The sequence below is a fragment of the Rosa rugosa genome, chromosome 2, assembly GCF_958449725.1.
Source record: "Rosa rugosa chromosome 2, drRosRugo1.1, whole genome shotgun sequence".
Lineage (NCBI taxonomy): Eukaryota > Viridiplantae > Streptophyta > Magnoliopsida > Rosales > Rosaceae > Rosa > Rosa rugosa.
The window spans coordinates 27,415,654-27,438,703 of NC_084821.1; the positions used below are offsets into that span (position 1 = coordinate 27,415,654).

The 23,050-nt window shown below is 40.9% G+C and overlaps 1 protein-coding gene across 2 annotated transcripts; it reads right to left on the reverse strand.

The window, feature by feature from the left end:
- Window positions 1-744: 744 nt before the first annotated feature.
- On the reverse strand, window positions 745-22,966 carry LOC133730130 (disease resistance protein RPV1-like). 2 transcript variants are annotated; one of them, XM_062157789.1, is made up of 2 exons: window positions 22,309-22,966; window positions 745-1,101 (listed from the first exon to the last, which is right to left on the reverse strand). In XM_062157789.1, the coding sequence occupies exons 1-2, from the start codon at window positions 22,815-22,817 to the stop codon at window positions 873-875; spliced, it is 738 nt and encodes a 245-aa protein (XP_062013773.1). In that variant the 5' UTR covers window positions 22,818-22,966; the 3' UTR covers window positions 745-872. The 2 variants fall into 2 exon arrangements, with proteins under 2 accessions (XP_062013773.1, XP_062013774.1); XM_062157790.1 differs by lacking the exon at window positions 745-1,101 and adding an exon at window positions 20,455-22,013.
- Window positions 22,967-23,050: the final 84 nt, after the last annotated feature.

The window sequence follows — 23,050 nt, forward strand, 5'->3', positions numbered from 1 at the left end:
ATATGTGCATATTTACGATTCTTTGTTAATATGCTAAATTGAAGTAACACATAGTTTTTTCTATATTTATCGTTCATCTCAAATCCTAAAATTTATTCAACATGATTTAAGGGTCTTTCAATTTCCGCATTAGTACAAGAAATATTACACTTAAATTTTCTTGTACTAATATATTATTATTATTATTATTTTAAGCAAAAGATTATGTTATTTCTAGAGGATGATTGAAAATGAGTTTAATTTGTTAGTTAATAAAGTTTGACTCTTCTAAGTGAGATTTTTAGCTACGTCACTGCATACCACTATGGGTACAGGGTATTAACACATTTTTTTGTCTGTCAGATGACAGCAAAAGAGTATGTAATGTTCATTCTGACTTGAAATTAATGATATATTATGGGTTTGATTAAAAAAAAAATGTTATCTTAGACATTCCATTCTATAAACTTTTCATATATAGCACCTGAGTGTAGTTCTGCTATAATGACCGAATTACGTCCACTATTATACTAAGAAACAAGACACAATCCACATGTTTTTTCCTGACCATCTTGATATAACTTGGTCTAAGCCGGCTATTTCTTATTCTATGCATCTCTCTGTATATAAATATGAATATTGCTACATGTTGCTATTAAAATGAAAAATTGGTCTGTATGGTTTGAAGAAAAAGTTCAGTACATGCATTTAGCTACAAGTGAACCACATGATGCAAAGAATTACTTTTCAGTGTCTGTGAGAAAGTGAAAATTTGATGTCTCATAAGTGAATTGTATAAAATAACTTATACATACCTATGATTGTGAGGAGTACAAAGTAGAGTTGTGGCCATGTAATGAAAAAAAAAAGGGACAAAGAAATAAAAACAATAACTAAAAGCAAAACAATTCGCAAAAGATTTCGCGCCAGGGCACAAAATAATAACAATAACGAAAGAAATAAACCATAGACCCTATAAAATATAGGCCAAAAAGTAAGCCAAAAAGTAAGCAAAGAGTCGTCGCTACAGGGCTTGCAACAAACTGCTCTCTCAGTGATAAGCTCGCATGCTTTGAAATCTCTTGCACAATGTCATTAATAAATTGGGCTTCAGAAGATTGCCTGACATTTCAAATACGTAAAAAGCATATAATGAACAACTTTTTGCCATAGATGTTGGATATGATATTGATAAGTATTTCGAAACAAAATTATTACAATAGTTCTAATTGGGAAATTTAATATTTGGACCTCTATTTTTTCCTATTGTTATTGGGCTTTGTCAACTTATATGAAAAGACAAATAAGGATAGAGAGAGAGAGATTAAATGTAAGTAGATTTTGTCAGCTTATTCTTATAATGAGTTGAGAATTGTCCCCCAATCAATTAAACAAAATCATCAATTTCTCCAATGCAAGAGTAAATTTGGGAATGAGAATGAGTTCTTTCCAATATAGAATTTTCTTAAATCAACTGTCATTTATAATTTTGTATGGTAATTAAGAGCAAAATCCGCAGGCTGCCTTCAATTTTTGAATTGGTTTCCTTTATTGTCTTCTATAAATTAAGTATGTTTTTTTTTCTATTGAGTCATTTCCTTTATAATCTTACCAATATGTTCTGTCATAGCTACACTGGATTGATCAACTTGGACACAACAAAATAGATTACCCATATTCTCTTATCTATGGTACCACTAGCCTTTGCAATGACAAAGAATATGAAGAGCAATTGCTCTAATCAGAATTCTTCATGGTTGAATTGATAAAAAAAAAATTAAAAAAAAATAATATAAAAAATAATATAAAAAAAATTAAAAAGAGAAAAAAAGAAGAACAACAAATGGTTGAAGATATATATTTAATTGTTCAAGGGTGTTTTGGTAAAATTAAGGAAGTGTACTTAGTTTTTTAAGTATTAAGTGAATTGAAGGTTTAATAAGTAGAATATGTTTGAAAGGTATGTAATGTACTGCTCTAGCTTGAGACTATTAATGAGAAATGTTGATTTTCATTCAAAAAAAAAAAGTAGAATATGTTTGAATATCAAATTTGGAGATTCTAGAACCACCCATTTTATTATGATTATATACGTATATACTCCCAATGAAAGGACTAATTTTTATGTCATTGAATAGCCTATCTTACCTTCATTAATGATTATTTCAAAAATGTCCATTTTCTTATGAGGTAGCATTTTCTAGGGCTGGATTCGGTACTAAACCGATCCATTTTTCCCCAAACCGCTGCCGAACCGACCTCCATCGGTATGAGGATTTTCAAACCGCTGCCGAACCGACATAGTCGGTATACCGACTGTCGGCAAGCCGAATTTTCGGTTGGTCGTTCGGTTTTGATTTGCCGGGCGGAGTTTTCACTGAGATTGGAGATGGGATGATCTGATGATGTTGATTTGATGATGGAATATGTTGTAATTAGAAGATCTGATGATGATCTGTGTTGATTTGATGGGGATTGGGGAGGAAGAAAAAAGAAAAAAAGATGAGAAGAAGAAGATGAAGCAGAATTGCAGAACTGCAGAACCAAACGCAGACGAAGAAGAAGAAAGGTTGACCAGAAGAGAGAGAGAAGATTATACTTTGTGTTTAATCTAGCACTTAAAAAGAGTATAAATATAAAGTTTGTAGGAATTGTATCAGGGGTAGCTCGTGCTCCAGTGGTGGGGAGTTGAGCTGTTGGGAATGAGGTTGGGGGTTCGAACCTCACCTCTTACAAGGTTTTATATATTTTGTATAATTATTCGGTATCAGCTAAAACGAGTATAAATATAAAGTTTGAAGATATTATATTGAGGACAGCTTCTGCTCCAGTGGTGGGGAGTTGAGCTGTTTGGAATGAGGTTGGGGGTTCGAACCTCACCTCTTCCGAGGATTTTTCATATTTTGTATACTCATTCGGTATGAGGTATTGTATACGGTCGGTACGGTATACCGACGGTATGCAATATCTCATACCGTAGCCGAGCCGAAGGGAGCCAAACGGTACGGCTCAGCCGAGCCGAAAGTCGGCAGGCCGAGTTTTCGGCCCAAAACGGTTCGGGCCGGTTCGAAATCCGGTTGGTTCGGTTGCTTCGGCCCAAATTGCCAGCCCTAGCATTTTCTTCCTCTTCCTTTGGCTTAAAATCTAGCCTCAGTTTTTATTTTGTTATTCTTTTGTATCGTTTGAAAATTAGCAATTGGTTAACTATTTGAGGCACATGTTAGCTAATCTTCCCTAAATAAATTTGTTTTAGCTTTCTTAATTTTGCTTCTAGAGCGATGACATGAGTAGTGGCGAAATCAGAATTTCATATTAGGTGGGACCTAATTTTTATCGTTTTGTTGCTGAAATATTTCTAAGAATTTTATAATAAACGATAGAGATAAGAAAAACATATCGTATCTCTTAATTATATTTTTTTCTTTGCATTAACTATTTAAATTAGTAATTAGTAAATAATTAGGAATCAAAAATAAAGAAAAGAGTTTAGAATAGAAAATTTCGGCCTAAAAAGGAAATTGAATAATAAGAACATGAATGAAAATGAGTTCATCATTACTTATTTCTAGCATTAATTAATAAAAAAAAATTTGGAGAGAATAATTACATAAGCCTACTCAATAAAGTATTTAATATGTGTTCAAGGAAAACCTAATTTGTGTTTAGCCCAAACTCTAGGTTACTTGACCTAGTGGTAATAGGATTTAATTAGAAGGATCTAGAATCCTAATCAATGTAGAATTACTTTCCTTGTATGATTGAGATTCTATGCATTGTAATCCTCTATATAAAGAGGCCCCTATTATCAATGAGAACACAAATCAAATTCCTCTCAATTTCAGTTTCTCTACAACACGTTATCAGCACGAAGCCCTAACCCTGAAAACCCTAATTTCGTAACCTTCAAAATCCTGAAACCACCGCCCCACATATCGAAGCCCTATTCCCAAGGAGCCCAGAACCGGCGGCGGAACCACCGGAACCGGCCGGAAACCCCCTGAACCGGCCGTCGGAAAAATCGGACCGGCCCCTGCCTTGTGCCTACCCTGTGCCTGCCCCTGCGAGCCCTGCCGAGCAGCTGCCGAGATCTGCTGAGACCTGCCGAGCCCTGTGCCTGCATCTGCCGAGAGCTGCCGAGACATCTGCCGAGACCTGCCGAGAGCTGCCGAGACACCTGCCGAGACCTGTGCCTGCCCCTGTCGACATCTGCCGAAAGCTCCGCATAGCCCCCGCCGACACCTGCCGAGCACCTGCCGAGACCTGCCGAGCACCTGCCGAGCAACTGCCTGCCAGCCCTGCACAGCCCCTGCACAGCCTCCGCACACCTCCTGCACAACCCCTGCAGCAACCCTGCCTAGCTCCGGCCACCACCTCCGGCCACCAGTTTCCGGCCACTTTTCCGGCCACCTCCGGCAACCTTTTTCCGGCCACCTCCGTCATCTTTTCCGGTCAAGATTTCCGGCTATTTTTCAAGGTAAACTTTTCTAAAAGTTCTCGTTTTTGAAGTTTTTCAATTTCTTCTTCTTTTTCTCGGGGACTTCCAACATCCCTTCTTCTACCCCCCTTTCTTCTTCATAGGGGAGACCAAAAGCCGAACTGTGGGGGTTCGTGCTTACTCCAAGCTTAGAGCTTGTAGAGTCCTCCAAACTTAGAGTTTGTTGAGAAGTTATGATCGACCACATACATCATTGTTTCGATCTAATCCAAAACCCCTCTTGGAATCGGATTTTCTTGGAAGCGACTACGCTCAGAAAATCCCTAATTTCTTGGAAGCGACTACGCTTAGAAATTTTATATGTTTTCGTGGTAGCTTTTCCCGCTCCGAAACTAACCCTTTTCTTGTTCTCTTTCAGGATGAGTAACCTGAACATATTGGACTTTGCTCCATTGGGAACAACTGGCTCTGAATATCACAGGTAGGTTCGTGATATCCGCCAGCATCTCAAGGCCAATGGAATCTTGAATACGATTCTCGAGCCTAGCCAGGACGTGCTAACTGTTGAGCAAGCTCAAGCTTTGGAAGCAAATAGAGCAGCCTTAGAGGCAAATAAGGCGAAAGCCATCATCCTAATGACTCGTCATATGGATGATTCGCTCCAGTACGAGTGTATGAATGAAGAAGACCCCAGAAGGCTGTGGGTCTCACTCGAAGAAAGATTTGGCAACGTCCATGACTCCTTCCTTGCTTCCTGACCTAGAAGTGAGATGGCATAGCCTCCGCTCCTATGATTTCAAGTCAGTTCTTGACTACAACTCGGAAGCAGTTCGCATTAAATCCTTAATGGAATTCTGTGGTAAAGAGATCACAAATGCGATGTTGATTGAGAAGACTCTCTCTACCTTCCCCGTTTCTGCATTGATGGTTGCTAAGAACTATCGAATTGATGTTACTGTAGGACGGATCACAAGGTTTCGTGAGCTCATTGGAGCTATGAATGTCACTGAAAAGTATGACAACATCCTTGTGAAGAACTATAATTCGAGATCCGTGGGAACAGAGCATATTCCGGAATCCAATTATAGTTGCGCCCCTAAGAGAAGGCGCCAAGAGCGAAACCCTAACCTTAGGGATACTTCTGGACGTTCTGGTCCATATAATCGCTCTACTTGGGAAGGTAACCGCCAATATAGGCGAACACGGAACCGAAGAGGTCAACGTGGAAAGAGAGAGGGAGGCAACGCCTCTGGCCATGTTGGTGGCGCCACCAACACTAAGAGCCATCTAAATGACGCTTTCAAAACGCCTCAATCAATGGAGTTTGAGCAAAGAGACATATGTTCTCAATGTGGAGTGTCTGATCATTGGGCACACATTTGTAGAGCTTGTGAAGAACTGGTCACCGCCTACAAAGCATATTTGTGAAGCAATAGAAGCTCACTATGTAGAACAAGAAGATCAAGAAGATGATCTAGAGTGAAGGGTTGAAGACTACAAATCTGGCTGGGATCAATAGATCGCCAATTCTGTTTAAGTCTTTATTTTCCAAGAGATGTAGGCAATTGCCATATTATTTTTGTAGTAGATGCCTATGGTTTAGTCTTTTTTCAAAGTAGGCGTACTCAATGTAAATGTGATGTCTAGGAAGGTTTTGAGATAAGTGGTAATTAAGTGAGCTTTGCTCCACTGACATCTCCCTACTCACCTGGTCACATTTGCGTTGGAATTACCGAAAGAAGTTAGACAACTACCATTGTTTTGCATTAGCTAAGCATTTGGATTAGATTCTCCTAATGGATAAGAGACAATGATGTACTCCGTTGGCTTATGAATAAAATTTTGAGTTCTTTTCATTATGACTCCATTTTGATTCATGAGCATGTTACTTTGTGACTACGATGGCTGGGCCATCAGTATTAATTCAAGGACATGGAATAGCCCAAGTTCTCTTTGCCAAATGGCACCTTGATTAATGTCACAGAAACTCTCTACGCTCCTAGGGCAACTCGCACCTATGGATAGCCAACGGACTCCATGCGAAAACGCATGTAGAGAACAGAAATGAGTTCCTTTGCAATGCCTCTAATGATTGCGAACGATGGCGCATCTTAGAGAAGTTTATGTGTCTCTCTAGTGGACTCTACGTCACTATTCGAGCTATTAAATCCAATAAAGTTATGAGAGAAGATCTCTTGGATTTAGACACATATTGGCTTTGTCTCGACAGGATAAGTCACCCTGGTCATGATATGATGATCCATCTACTAAAGACTTCACATGGACACCCTCGAGCGAAATGAAGCAAGAATCAAAAATTGGTTCCTGGACTTAGCAAGACCGCAACAATTGCAGCATCTGGCGCTGCAGCTGTCTTGGGGCGCCATATGGCCGCCCAAGTCCCTTGTGACAACGCCATATATGGCGCTACCCATGGCCATGACGCCATGGATGTCAATCCCCATGGTTATAACGCCATGGATGCCACTTCCCATGGTCATGACACCATGATGGGTGATGTAGTCACCAACTTTGCTTCAATATGCGTCTCAAACGCTCAGGCCCAACCAAAACTCTCCTTAGTTGCTTCTAAGGCCTCTCGCTCATTTTACAAAGCCACTTCCTTAGGAAAATTAGGACTGAGACCGTCCTATGCAAAGGATATGAAAATACTCATTATGTTCTTACATAGAATCCGTAGGGATTCTGTGGACTGATTCCACCAACTTGCGGACGTTTAAATATCTCATGATGTTGGTTGATATGCAAACACGCTGGTCATGTGTTGTGCCATTGTCCACTTGTAATGCTGCTTATGAAACACTCCTAGCACACATCCTATGACAACGGGCTCACTCCCCGAATCATCCTATTCAGTCAATTGGATTTGACTATGCTAGTGAGTTTACATCGAAGACTTTCGATGGATATTGCAATGAGACTGATGTTGGACATCATATTCTCCTGTACACACCCAAATGGTCTCGCGGAAACGACTACGATGGTAGTCCGGACATTGGTAATGCGCACCAACCTCCTTATATCCGCTTGGGGTGATGCAATATCGCATGCAGCTATGCTAATTCGTATACGACCTACCGCCACTCAATCTACCTCTGCGTTACAGCTAGTGACTAGGTACAAATATCGTACTTACGCATATTTGAGTGTGCCATTTATGTGCCAATTGCGCCGCCACAGCGCTCTATAATGGGTCCTTACAGACGAATGAGTAACTCAGTTGGATTTGAGACTCCAACAATCGTCCGCCACTTAATTCCCTTGCTAGGCGATCTCCTTACCGCTAGATTTGCGGATGTCACTTTGATGAGACAGTCTTCCCGTCATTAGGGGGAGATACGAACACGAATGTTCAACAGGAACGACAGGAATTGTCGTAGTCTGTCCCCTCTATGTCTCATCTCGATCCCTGTTAAAGTGACGAGATCACACAAATATGCTGCAAACATGCCTGCAAGGAAGTACGTCCCTACCAGAGGACGTAGCGCCACCCTACACGGAGGTAGGCATGGCGCCAACGCCAATGAGAGTGGCACTCTGGCGTTATAGGCCATGGCCCCAGCTAGGATGTGTGGGAGGCCCGTGGGTTCGAAGGATACTTTGGCACATTCCAATCCTTTGATCATCAAGACTCAAAATCCGTCTCATGAGTATCTTCCAGGTTATGGTTATCGTTGGGGGACGCCTCAACGTTAGAACCCTATTCCTGAGAATATAGAGCTCTATGAAACTTACACTAGTGTACATGAGACGTGGGATAGAAACTCCATCATAATTGATGATGTAGTTGCGCATGAGTTTGTTGAGTTAGATGATATCGAACCACGCTCCGTTGATGAATGAATGCCAACGTAGAGAGATTTGGCCTAAATGGAAAGATGCGATCCAGGTTCAGATGGATTCTCTAACGAAGAGGAAGGTTTTCTGAGCTAGTGATGCCAACACCTCCTGACATAAAACCTATTGACTAATGGGTCTTCGTTAGAAAGCGTGATGAGAAAAAGAGATGACAATCTCGCCTTATGGCGCAAGGCTTCTCACAAAACGCCCTGGAATTGACTACGATGAGACATATTCTCTCGTAATGGATGTCATTGCACTCCACTACCTTGTCAGTTTGGTAGTTTCCGAATAACTGAACATGCAGCTTACAAATGTGGTCACTACGTATCTCTATGGGGATCTAGATACGGAATATACATGAAGGTTCATGGTGAAATTCATTTACCCAAGTCAAGTGGCTCTAGACCACGGAGCGCGTTTACAAAGAGGTTGAAACGCTCACTAAAGTGACTACTTGATTGGGAAGGGATATGCCCACGCGTGTCCATAACAAGTTTCAGATTCTATCGCGGTTCATGTTGGACATGATCTTCATTAGAAGCCCTTAAAGAGTTAAGGGAAACCGCTGAACACTTGAAATCCGATTTTGAGATGAAGGATTATGGGAGAACACGATTATGTCTCGGTTTGGAACTTGAGCATCGTGTTGATAGATGCTTAGGCATTTTGACAAGGTCAAACCTTCAAGCACCCCCATGATCGTCCGTAGTCTTGATCTTGAAAAGGATCCTCTTCGTTCAAAGGATGATGACGAAGATGCGCTAGGGGCAGAAATGCCCTAGTTAAGTACAATATGCGCATTATTGTACTTAGCTCCATGCACAAGACCGGACATCTCATATATTGTGAACTTGTTAGCTAGATATACCTCTGCGCCAACGCGACGCCATTGGATTGGTGTAAAAGATATCTTTCGATACTTGAGATGTACGATTGATATGGGCTTGTTCTATCCCTACAGCATCACACACCAGGAACGCCGCCAACACTGGCCTGCGTCCCCTCTCCCCATCCCAAAACGAAGTTAGCGTTTTGGAAGGTTTTGCTGATGCTGGGTACCTCTCTGACCCACACAAAGGTCATTCCCAAATTGGTTAAGTGTTCACCATGGGTAAAGACTGCGATATCTTGGAGGTCTACATAATAGACCCTAGTCGCTATATCTTCGAACAATGCAGAGACTATTGCTCTTCACGAAGAGATTCGTGAATGTATATGGATTGGATCCATAATTACGCATGTTCGAACAATTGTGGTTTGAAGTCTACCATAGATGAGCCTACGAGCATTTAGGATAATGCATCTTGTTTTGAACAAATGAAGCAAGGCTACATCAAAGCGACAACACCAAGCTTAATCAGCAACAACAGACTCTCCTCAAGATCAAAATGAACTAGGTTCGATTTGAGGACAGTGTGGCAGACTTGCTCACTAAGTCATTGCCTAAATTCCACTTTCGAGAAACATGTTGGTAGCATCGTTTACGGAAGTTATCCGAACTCCCATGACCGTAGTCATCAGGGGGAGATGCAGACATCAGGGGGAGATGTCTACATGTATGGTCTCGAAACGTGAAGGGTGTGTTGTGCTCTTTTTCCCCTTCGACCGAGGTTATTTTTGTCCCACTGGGTTTTTGTTACTCGGCAAGGTTTTTAATGAGGCAACGAGAGAAGCACCGCGTTTGGGCAACACAAGGGGGAGTGTTCAAGGAAAACCTAATTTGTGTTTAGCCCAAACTCTAGGTTACTTGACCTAGTGGTAATAAGATTTAATTAGAAGGATCTAGAATTCTAATCAATGTAGAATTACTTTCCTTGTATGATTGAGATTCTATGCATTGTAATCCTCTATATAAAGAGGCCCCTATTATCAATGAGAACACACAGCAAATTCCTCTCAATTTCAGTTTCTCTACAACAATATGCTTATTTTAAGAAAAAAACGTAAAAAGAATAATTGGATAAGAATTAATATATACTAAAAGTATAATTATCACAAAATAATTTTAAAAAAATGAGGTGGGGTGGTAGAAGTTCCCAGTCTGGAACCCCCAGGTCTGGCTTTCGAAACCCCATAAGGCCTTGGTGGCCAGCTAATGAGTGCTTAATGTCCCGTGGCATTCAGAAGGGATTAGTCCGGCTCTGCTGGGATACCCCCTGAAGGGTGTGTGTGTTGCTAACTATCTAACACTAACCTCCCCCAATCAAAAAAAAAAAAAAATGAGGTGGGGCACATACCCATTGATCTCTATGTGGTCTTATTACCACCAGAGTTGTACCATAATTAGTTTTTTTTTTTTTCCTTTTCTTATTAAACATGGGGTTGCTTAAGGATATCTAATTTATGTGTCTGGCCCAAACTCTAGCGAGTTGTCCAAGTTGTAATAGGGTTAGTCTTACAGATATCTTCGGAGATATCCTAATCATTGTACAATTCAGTTTCCTTGTAAGACTTGTATTCTCTGCTTGTAATCATCTATATAAAGAGGCCCATATTATCAATGAAAGTACAAATCATTCTCTCCCAATTTCTGATTTCCTAAAACACGTTATCAGCACGAAGCCCTACCCCTGATTCAAGAAGCCAAAACCCTAAATCCAAATACAAAACCTTGAAACCCTTTCTGCCTCCGTTGCACACCTTGAAGCCCACGACCCCAAGATCCAGAACCGGCCGGAAAACCCCCGAATCAGCCACCGAAAGTTACGAACTGGTCTAGTTAGCCTCGCTGGTTAGTCTCGTTGGTTAACCTTGCCAACGCAAGCCCTCTTCTCCTACAACACCAATGAGGCCGCAGTGCGCCCCTCGCGTCCTGTCTTTCTAGCCTCGCTCCAAGGACGCTCCTTGCCTAGTATAGTAGCGCCCCTGCCTGCCCAGACACTGATAGCCTCGCTTCCTCTTCGCAGTTGTTAGCCTCGCCCCGACTGAAGGTTAGACTTGCGTTGACAGCAAGCCAGCCACCCCGGCGCACCCTCAATGCTTCTCAGCTTGCCTCACCAGCACCTTTGTTAGCCTCGCCAGCAGCCTAGCACACACCAGCAACACCTGCTTATCCTCGCTCCAGCATCTGTCCAGCTAAGTTCCGTCCAGTGGCCTTCCACCGTCGGCCACCAGCGACCTGACCGACAACCTTTTCCGATCAGATTCCGGATAATTTTCCGGCGACCCTATTTCGAGGTAAATTTTACTAAAAGTTCCCGTTTTTTGAGTTTTTTCAATTTCTCTTCTTTTTCTCGGGGACTTCCAACATCCCTTCTTCTACCTCCCACTTCTTCTTTTTGTGGGAAAACTAAGCCGAACTGTGGGGGTTCGTGCTATTTCCAAACTTAGAGTTTGTTGAGATCTCAAAACTTAGAGTTTGTAGAGAATTTATGATCGACCACTTACATCATTGTTTCGATCTAATCCAAGATCTCTTGGAACTAAATTTCTTGGGAGCGATTACGCTCAGATTTTTTTTTTTTTCGTCGTAGCCTATTTGCTCCGAAACTAACCCTTTTTTTATTATTTTCAGGATGAGTAACCTGAACAAACTGGACTTTGCTTCATTGGGTAAAAGTAGCATTGGATACCACAAGTAGGTTCGTTATGTCTGACAGCATCTCAAGGCCTAAGGAATCCTGGAAACAATTATTGAGTCCAATCAGGACGTGCTAACTATTGAGCATGCTCAAGCTTTGGAAGCAAATAGAGCAGCCTTGGAGGCAAATAAGGCGAAAGCCGTCATCCTAATGACTCGTCATATAGATAATTCGCTCCAATACGGGTATCTGAATGAAGAAGATCCAGAAGCCTGTGGGTCTCACTCGAAGAACGCTTTGGCAACGTCCGTGACTCCCTGCTTCCTGACCTAGAAGTGAGCTGGCATAATCTCCGCTTCTGTGATTTCAAGACAGTTCTTGATTACAACTTGGAAGCACTTCACATTAAATCCTTAATGGAATTCTGTGCAAAAGATATCACAGATGCGATGATGATTAAGAGGACTCTCTATACCTTCCCCATCACTGCTTTGATGGTTGTTAAGAACTATCGAATCGATATTACTACAGGACAGATCACAAAGTTTCATGAGCTCATTGGAGCCATGAATGTTGCTGAAAAGCATGATAATATCCTTGTGAAGAACTATAATTCTAAGCCCGTAGGAACAGGGGCTATTCCGAAGTCCAATTATAGTCACGCCCCTAAGGGAGGGCGCTAAGAGTGAAACCCTAAATCTAGGAACAATTATGGAAATTTTGGTCCATATTCTCGCTCTAATGTGGAAGGTAACCGCCAAAATAAGCAGACACGAAACCAAAGAGGTCAACGTGGAAAGAGAGAGGGAGGCAACACCTCTGGCCATGTTGGTGGCGCTACTAATACTAAGAGCCATCCTAATAACACTTTCAAAGCGCCTCAATCAAGGGAGTCTGAGCACAGAGATGTATGTTCTCGATGTGGAGCATCCGATCATTGGGCACACATTTGTAGAGCTCGTGAGAGTATTGCCACCACCTACAAAGCGTATTGTGAAGCAAGAGAAGCTCACTATGTGGAGCAAGAAGATCAAGAAGGTGATCTCGAACTAAGGGTGGAAGACTTCAACAAATCAGGCCAAGATCAAGGGACTATCGATTTTGAATAAAGTCTTTATTTTCCAAGATATATAATAGGCAATTGCCATATTTTTTGTACTAAATGCCATTGGTTAAATTTTTCTTCGACTAGGCTCATTCAAAGCGAGTGTGATGTCTAGGAAAGTTTTGAGATAAGTGGTACTTAAGCAAGCTTTGCTCCACCGACATCTCTCTACTTACCTGGTCATATTTATTTTTGAGTTACCAAAAGAAGTCAAATGACTACCTTTTTTTCGCATTAGCTAGTTTCATATTAGATTTTCTTTATGGTTAAGAAACAATGAGTTGGCTTATGAATTAAATTTCGACTTCTTTTCATTATGACTCCATTTGAAATTCTGAGCATATTACTTTGTGACTATGATGGTTGGGCCATCAGGATTAGTTTAAGGACATGGAATGACCCAAATTTCTCTTACCAAATGACACCTTGATTACAATCACAGAAACTCTCTACACTCCTAGGACAAATCGAACCCTATTGAGTTATTCGAGCCAACGGATTCCTTGCGGAAACGCATATAGAGAACGAAAAAGGAGTTTCTTTGCACTACCTCCAATGATTGCTAATAATTAAAGGCGCATCTTAGAGAAACTTATGTGTCTCTCTAGTGGATTTTATGTCACCACTATTTGAGCTATAAAATCCAATAAAGTTATGAGAGAAGATCTCTTAGATTTAGACACATATTGGCTTTGTCACGACAGGATATGTTATCCTAGTCATGATATGATGATCCGTCTACTAAAGACTTCACACAGACATCCACTCTTTCTAGCGAAATGAAGCAAGAATCAAAGGTTGATTCCTGGACTAAGTGTGACCGCTGCTGTAAGACCTCGGAAATTTGTTATTAATTCCTAAATGTTTCCTGGGATTTATAAAGTGTTCATTTGTATGATTTCGTGGTTCGAGGGTGGAGTGGAATTATTTTCGGACGAATAATTATTTGAAGTGCACGTTTTAGGGGGTTACGGAGTTTGACTTTTTATACATTTAGATTCTATGAGAACTTCTTTCACAAAAGTCGTAGAGCGCGTTGATACGAGTTCGTGGACATGTGGAACGCGGAAATCAGAGTTTGTATGAGAAAGTTATGAGTGATTGAAAATTTGGGAAATTTCTATAAATATGAGAAATTCCGGGATTTTTCATTAAATCCCAAAATTTCCCATTTTCTCATTTTCTCCCCCAAATTCTCTCCGTTCTCTCTCCTCAGATCCGACGGGTCTCTGTCGACCCGACCCGAGTTTTCCGGCACCGTCGCTAGTCCTCTGGCCGCGGACCCGGACCAGACCTACTCGGTTCGGCCTGATCATCCTCTCTGCAGTGTCAGCTCGCCCCGTCGTCGCCCCCAGACCGAGATCGAAGACCACGGTTGAGTCGATCGGACCCTGCCGGAAAAAGGGGTTTCCGGCATCCCCTCGACGATTGGTTGACATTTTTGGAATCGTCTCCTCCTGTTGATCATCCCCATACTCGCCTTTCATCACGATTTGGAGTGTATAGCGCTAGATCAAGCGTTGAAGATTGATGGGCCGTGTTGAATCTGGAAATCTGATCAGAGGGCCGAGATTAATTCAATTTCCAAGCTGGATCTAGGACGATCTAGACCTAATCTTGCTTAGCTCCAGGTATGAAAGTGGCTCATCTCTTCATTTTGAACAAGTTTGAAGTTGACGACTTTTGCATCGAAGGTGGTTGACTCGGCGTTGACCGCCTGCTGACCCTTCGCTTGTGGTGGCGCGTCTGTCATCCAAAATGTGTTTTGTTTTCAGTTTATGCATCTACGCATCGATACAGTCGTTTTGATATATTATAAGGTTAATTTGGAAAAAGGTTGATGCATTCTAGATTTATGGTTTTACGCGTTATCTTCGGTTTGCGATCCGAGAGGATCTGACCGTCAGATTTACTTCAAATTGTGATATGTTGATCGTAGAGCTGTTCTGATGACTTTGTGTAGTCACGGATGAGGATCTGACCGTGGGATCGTCGTTTAAGTGTGTTTTATGAATCGGTTGCTAAGTTAAGGTCGTATTTGTTTAGGTGATTGACGGTTTTGGTTGGGCGAACGGTTGTGATTGTGATTTTGGGCTGTATTGAAGACGCAGCTGGATTTAGAGGTGAGTAAATTTCACGTGGTTCATTTACGAACGGATTTATTTATTTCTCGGAATTACTTGTTTAATTGTTAAATCATTTTCGAAATAAATTATTTGTTTTAAAATATATGAACTTGATCGACAACGGTTCATGGGTAAGTTAAAACAATGTTTTGATATAAAATGATTTTCCAGAAGTATAATTTATAAAACTATAGTTGGTATTAGTGGTCATTCCTGCGTGAATGATTACGTATATATATATATATATATATATATATATATATATATATATATATATATATATATATATGGTGTGACATTGTGATGTGCGTATGAACTGTGAATTATTCAGAATGTGGTTTTGTGCGTTTACTCTTTGTGGAAAATTCGTTATATCAGGGGCTTGTTGATTTGTCGTGTTGAAAGAGTAATTGAGTTGGGGTAACATTTTGAGTCATGTGGGATTCTTTGTAAATATTTGCTGATCTTCGGATCTGGAGTCACTGTGGGTGACAGTTTTCTGATCTTAGGATCTGGTGTTTATTTGGAGTTGATGGGTGATCATCTACTTTAGTCAAAGTCGATGGGTGAACATCGACTATCGACTTTAGTTTGGAGTTGATGGGTGATTATTGACTTTAGTGTGAGTTGTTTGACTTCTTCATTTATTTTCCTTTTCCTTCTAATTGTTGAATTTTATGTAATCTCCTGAATTAAGTTTCTATGCAGGGATTATTGATTTTGCTAAATTCTTATTGTGGGTACAGTTGTGGGTTGTGATCTGTAGTGATTGATAAATGAGTTGGGATGGCATGATTTTGGCAACCGCGTTATGTTGAGGGAAATGAGTATGATTTCCTGGTTGTGCCGTTGAGGCAAAGGAATAGTGATCTAATAGATTGTGGGGACGTAAAATGAATTGAGAGACAGAGTATGTGGGTTTTTAGTTGGGTTGAAATTGTTGAGCATGTTATTGATTAATTTGAACTTGACGTTTTGTTGTGATAATTGCATATTGTTTTTGTTAAGCTAAGATGGTGAAAGCATGTATTTTGTGGAATTAAATGTTGTTGTTTTAATTATCTCACGAGCTGAGAAATTATAAGCATGAGTGACGTGAGTCACTTTAATTGAGTTTACTCATACGGGCTGAAAAGCTTACCGGGTTTGTTTTGTTCATTCCCGGTGCACTATTTTATGGTGTAGGGGTTTTTGTGCAGGTTTGATTATCGTGTGATCATTATCAAAGCTGAGGTGTACGTTCGATGGCGTGGACGTGGAAGGGTGCTCTTAGTTTTAAGTCTTCCGCTGGGTAGTGAGTTGTGGTGGGTGTGTTTACTTATTGAATTGTCATTCAGTTTGATTTGTAAACTATCTGTAATGTAATATGTGACTCTAAAGAACGAGTCGGTATTGACATTGTGAGTTCAGTTTGTTTGTTACTTAGTTTAAATGAAAAATTTTCTATATGTGTTTTCTTGTGTTTGTTCTCGCGTTTCGGATTTGAATTTTCTTTATTCAAAATTCGGGGCGTGACAGCTGCCGCTGCCCCTGGCACCGCCGCGGTCCACCATCAGCCTAGGGCTGACATAGTCCATATCCATGACGCCATGGATGGTGTCCATCATGGTGATGGGGCCCCAGGTGATGCTGCAATCACCATCTTTGCTTCCAATAGCGTTTCAGATGCTCTGGTCCAACCAAAATCCTCATTGGTTGCTTCTAAGGCCTCTCGCTCGTTCTACAAAGCCTGTTCCTTATGGAAATTAGGACCGAGACCGTCCTATGCAAAGGATACGAAAATATTCATTCTGTTCGTACATAGAATCCGAGGGGATTTTGTGGACTGATTCAATCAACTTGCGGACATTTAAATATTTCATGATGTTGGTTGACGCGCAAACACGCTAGTCACGTGTTGTGCCATTGTCCATTTGTAATGCTGCTCATACTACACTCCTAGAACAGATCATATCGTGACGGGCTCACTCCCCGGATCATCTTATTCAGTCAATTCGACTTGACAATGCTAGAGAGTTAACATCGAAGACTTTTGATGATTATTAGATTAGGACTGATGTTGGACATCATATTCCCATGTACACACCAAATTGTCTCACAGAAACGACTACGATGGTAGCCTGGACATTGGTAATGTGCACCAAAATCCCTATATCCTCTTGGGGTGATGCAATATCACATGTAGCTATGCTAATTCGTCTACGACCCATCGCCACTCAATCTATCTCTGCGTTACAGCTAGTGACTGGGTACCAGTATCTCGTACTTACGCATATTTGAGTGCGCCATTTATGTGCCTATTGTGCCGCCACAGTGTACTAAGATGGGTCCTCACAGACAAATAGGCAAATACGTTGGATTTGAGACTTCAACAATCGTCTGCTACTTAATACCCTTGCATTGAATAAATAAAGCAATGCTACATCAAAGGTGACAACACCAAGCATAATGAACAACAACATACTCTTCTCAAGATCAAAGTGAACCAGGTTCGATTGAGGATATTGTAGCGAACTTGTTTACTAAGTCGCTGCCTAAATCCACTTTTGAGAAACATGTTGCAAGCATCAGTTTACGGAAATTGTCCGAACTCCCACGATCATAGTCATCAGGGGGAGATGCAGATATGAGGAGGAGATGTCTACATGTATGGTCTTGAAATGTGAATGGTGTGTTGTACTCTTTTTCTCCTTAGACTGAGATTATTTTTGTCCCACTGGGTTTTTGTTGCTCGATAAGGTTTTTGACGAGGCAACGAGAGGAGCACGACGTTTGGGCGAGTGTTTAAGGATATCTAATTTATGTGTCTGACCCAAACTCTAGTGACTTGTCCAAGTTGTAATAAGGTTAGTCTTACAGATATCCTAATCATTGTACAATTTAGTTTTTTTTTTTTTTTGTATAATAAAGTACAAAAGGAGTGTTTTTATCATTTGTCTTACGTTCCCATGCTTAGTCTCTCTTTTTTTGGTCAAATGATAATTCATTAAAAAGCCCAAGGCTAGAAATACAAATAGTAGGCCAAGCCATAAGCAAAGCCAACGAGCAAAGTTACCAAGTCAAGCCAAAGCAGAAGACAAGGAAACCATTGATAAAAGAAAAAAGAAACACAAGAAAACTGGAGAGTTAGTAAAATGTATTACACCGTTTCCCATGCTTAATCTCTACTACAATAAAATGAAGTCTCTAAAAGCTTCATCTAATTTTGTACTACCACAATAAATCGTGTTGATTATATGGAAGAGTTAGTATAGTAAAAATCAAAATAAAATACATTAAGAAATGGCTCTGCTAGGGTTGCGCTCATGCCGCCCTTGGCATCTTAGCACCTTCCTCCATCATCGATGGAGAGCTATTCCCATCTCATTATCATCGGATTCATTGAGTGCGGCTATTGCCCTCCCCTTCAATAGGCCACGGCTAGGTTTTTTGCCTACGACGACCTCCGTCTCTCAGTCCTAACCTAACTGTGGAGCCACATTGCTATATGTTCTTATGGGGACAACAAATTGGGTGTCCTCGACCAAATCGTGCTCGTCTGAAATTGGGGTTGACCAACAGAGCTTTTGGTGTGTTGGAGGTCAAGGAGATGGCAAGCGGCTCAGGCGGGAAACTGCCAGCGACGAAGCAAGGATATAGCTTCTGGAAATGGTCGGATGTCGGAGCCCGGAACCGGGTAGTGCTTAATTGCGCAATCCATTTCGCGGAGATGGTGGTCAGTGCGGGTGTCCGTTCTTGCCAGAGATGTGACTCCAAGGGCCAAAGCTGGGTGACAGAGCTCCGATCTGTAGGCGTCGTCGTTGGACTAATGGTGGTTGTCTCGGCAACTAACTTAGAGAAGGCGATGGTGGCTTGAGTGACGGCTGCGGTCGGGTTGGTAGCAGAGAAGAGGTGGCTCACTGGTGCCGCGGTGCCCAACCTAAACTCTAAGTGGGAGCCCAAAGCAGAGTGGAAGCTTACTTGGCTAAGGGCTTGGATGTGGGCTCAAAGTTGGACTTGGGCTTTTTCATGGATCAAACTGATGAACTCTGATTCTCTAGAGTTTCGTATATGGGATCCCGGGGGTTTAGATCCAACATAATATGTTTATTTTAACATATGTGGTACTTGCGAATCTTCTAGAGTAGTACTAAAGGAGGGTTCAAGCTATTCTGTAATGGCGGAGTACTGGATGTTCAATGAGTGGACTTATCTCTATGTACCACCGTGGGTACTACCACATCTTCTTGTTCTGTCTATAGATGGCAGCGGAAAGGTATGTAATGACCACTCTAGTTTGAGGCTAGCACAAATTTCTTATCGTTTATTAACACTCCAACAATGTTATCTGGATGTGTTACATTATGATTGTAATCAACTCTATTGAGTTTTCTATTATATGAAGATAATTCTCTTATTCAAAAAAAAAAAACCAAAAAAAAAAAAATAAAGAAATAATACAGAAGAGAGAGAGAGGCGTTGAAAAACTAAACATATTGTTGCAGTTATCCCATCATCCCACATACATTGGTTCATTGGTTAATTGCGATAATAATTTATTAATTTAATTAATTTATTAGTTTAATGATAAATGAATTTTTTTTTTTTTTAATTTAGAAAGAGTTCTATGTTTTTCCTAGTTGAACTACATAACTTAGTCTAGTATGATTAAATTTTCCATTCCTAGTTGGATTATGTTCCTAATCCTAGTAGACATATTGACCATCCATAGATTACTTGAAACCATTTCTCGCTTACGGTATTGAAATGTAATGGAAATTGAGCGCCTTTTGTATTATCCAAGTGAAAATGAAACAGTCATTGAATCGCGTACTGATATGAAGAGATTGAAGGTGTAATGAATACGTCATGTTCACAAAAGAGGCATTTCAAGTAGTAATAACCTTGAATAATTACTTGCTACATCAAAATAAAATAAAATATACCAAATCTGCTAAAATTAAGGATGAAGTTCAATTCGGTTTAGATGCAAGAAAAAATTAAAGGACTATATATAAAAGTATATTTTGAGAAATAGCTAAATTAGCCCAGTACCGTTTGGTCTAGTGGCATAAGTCTCCCATTTATAAATGGGAGGTCGTGAGTTCGACTCACAAAAGACTAGTTGTTGTATATGAGTTGTTTATTTAATAGCTAGATTGAAAAAAAAAAAACTGCTAGAAGTTCCTTAATACGTATTATAAATTTTTATGTGATGTTTTTTTATGTATTTAATTAATTATATTTTTATGTGCTATTATATAATTGAGATTATAAATTTATTATATAATCGAGATTATAAATCTATCAAATATTCATTTATCAAAATTTTAATGTATTTTGTTGGATTAAATTCAGTTTACCCCCCTGAACTTTGGGACTAAAGTCAGACTGATCCCTAAACTTTTTTTTTAATCAAACTGGTCCCTGTACTTCCAAATCACATCAGCCAAGTCCAAATTTCAAATTATCCTCCAAATGTGACGTCACAAGCTAAGTTCGAGCCGACATGAGGCCCCACTTTTCAGCTTTTCAATCCCTAAATAGGCTAAATTCCCAAACTAACCTTTGGGCCTAAATTCACCAAAAAATAAACCCAACTACGTCGTATCCATCGTTCTCCTCCTCGACCTCTGCTTCCTTCAGAGGCTGCTACTGCTCTTCTCCTTCCTTCCCTTGCTGGTCCTCGCCGTCATCCTCGCGCGTGAAAGCCAAGAACCCCCAGTTTGATCTACAACAGGTAGGCGTCCAGTACATGGGCATCAACATTCGCATGCTCTTCTCGGCCAAGAACCTGACTCCTTCAACTCTTCTTCAAAGTTCAACCCACCCAAACCCATGAAATCCCACTTCCCTATTTCTCTCTTCTTCTCCATCATGGCCTCCTGCAATTCCCCCTTACTAATCCCTTTCTTTTTCTTCGCGCTGGTAGCTTCCGAGTCTTTAATCGATCAATTCGACTCTAACCCAATGGACTGCGCCGACCGTTGGATCCACATCCGGCGGCTCCCCTCCACTTTCAACCTAATCTCCTCTCCAACTACTCCAGCTACCCCTTGTTCGGCGACCTCTTCCCCTTCTTGCCCAACCATGGCCTCGGTCACAAGACCCACAATGGTTCCCAGAGCTGGTACCAAACCGGATCCATGAATATGCAGTAGCCACAAAACCCAAAACTCCAACTCTCCAAATTCAACCAAACCTTGAATTCAGTTATACCCAACAATAAGAATCACGATCTCATGTTCATATATATAGTCGGAAATGGACAACAAATATCAACAGACAATCTTGAACAGTGAAACCCGAAATGAACAGTAACATCAAAATCTCAATTCTCAAAACATGAACTTGAAGTGAAATCCGAAGTAACAGACATGTAGACGTCGATAATTAGACGAAGTTTGATACCTGGTTCGAATCCAAACATCACCGTAAAACATGGCAACTCGCCCTTCCTTCCTTCTTTGAATATATGTTTGATCTGGAAATTTCCGATTTTGGATCTTGAAATTGCAGATCCGGAGTTGCTTCAATTTGGTGATTTTAGAGGGAGTTCAGGAGTAGATTACTTCGGTGGCGGCGCGATGATCGGCGGTAGTGAGGGTGGCGGTGAGGGGTGAGGCCAAAGTGGGCATTGAAGTTAATGGATTGGTGATTCGAGAGATGAAGACAATGGATTGGTGGTTGTCGGCGAATTGGGCGTTGAAGGTAATGGAACGGCCGTCGGTGAGGCGGTGTTTGAGGCCTCGGGGTTGCGTTTTTTTGTGTGAGAGAGAGAGAGAGAGAGAGAGGGGGAGAGAAGGAGGACTATGCTGTCGGCTCCATTAGAGAGAGGGGGGAGGTTGGAGTTTTTTTTTTTTTAAATCTTTTTATTTTAAAATGTCCATTTTGCCCTTCTTGTTGGCCATGCTGTCGGCTCCAACGACTATAGTGACGTCATTGTTGGACCCGGATTCAAAATTTGGACTCAGGTGATGTTGTTTGAGAGTACAAGGACCAGCCTGATTAAAAAAAAAGTTTAAGGACCAGTCTGATTTTAAGCCCAAAGTTCAAGGGGGTAAACTGAATTTTTTCCTATTTTGTTTATACGTTTTTGTTACACTGTGCAAAACCACGGTCATAAGATTAATAGGCATTATATATACTCCGAGATTATTATGGCCTTATGGGTCAATAAAGGCTAATGGTTTTCGTTAACAAAAGAGAAATGAAAAAAAAGAGATGGAGTTATGATAATTAAGAATAAATAAAGCCAGTAAACACTTAATTAATTATGTGTAGAGGCTAGAAAGATACTGGTTCAGTAGAGTCCACCCTGACAAATTTGCTGCTTGGTTTAGAGCTGTTCTCCATTTTTGTACTTTCTCTGAGCTCACGGATGAATTGCGTTCATGATTAGCAAGTGCCTCACCAAAAGTGCCTTGAACGTTTCGTACATGCGAGGGATCCACTCTGTAAAAGACCGGTCGAACCAGTCGTTTTTTTGATTCTTTACACTCAAGAATCTTGACGAGTTCATCCAGACACCACTTGGAGGATGCATAGGTTTCAGAGAACACGATGATTGAAATTTTTGACTTTTCAATTGCTTGGAGAAGCTCTCCTGATATATCTTCCCCTCTTGAGAGCTCATCATCCATGAAGGTGTTGATTCCCCTCAGACGCAACGCGCTGCACAAATGGGCTGTGAAATTGTTACGTGTATCCTCCCCTCGAAAACTCAGAAAGACATGGTATTTCCATGGATGCGTGAAAGAAAAAAAAGAAAAACGAGGAACAAGAGGAGAGGCTTCAGAATTAGCCATTATTTAGATCAATAAACAGCCTGTAAAGGAGTTCAGAGACTTTATAGAGGAATCAAATTAATTATAAAAGGGCAGGAGTAGTCAATGTCAATTCTGGACGCAAATGCGAGGAAGTTCTTAATGTTATTGACGCGTTTAATTTCACAATCCTGGAGCCGGCAATCAAGACTAGCAAGTTGACCAAGACTTTTGTAGACCAACAGATGCCGTATTGCCGTCAGGTTGCCCGCGTC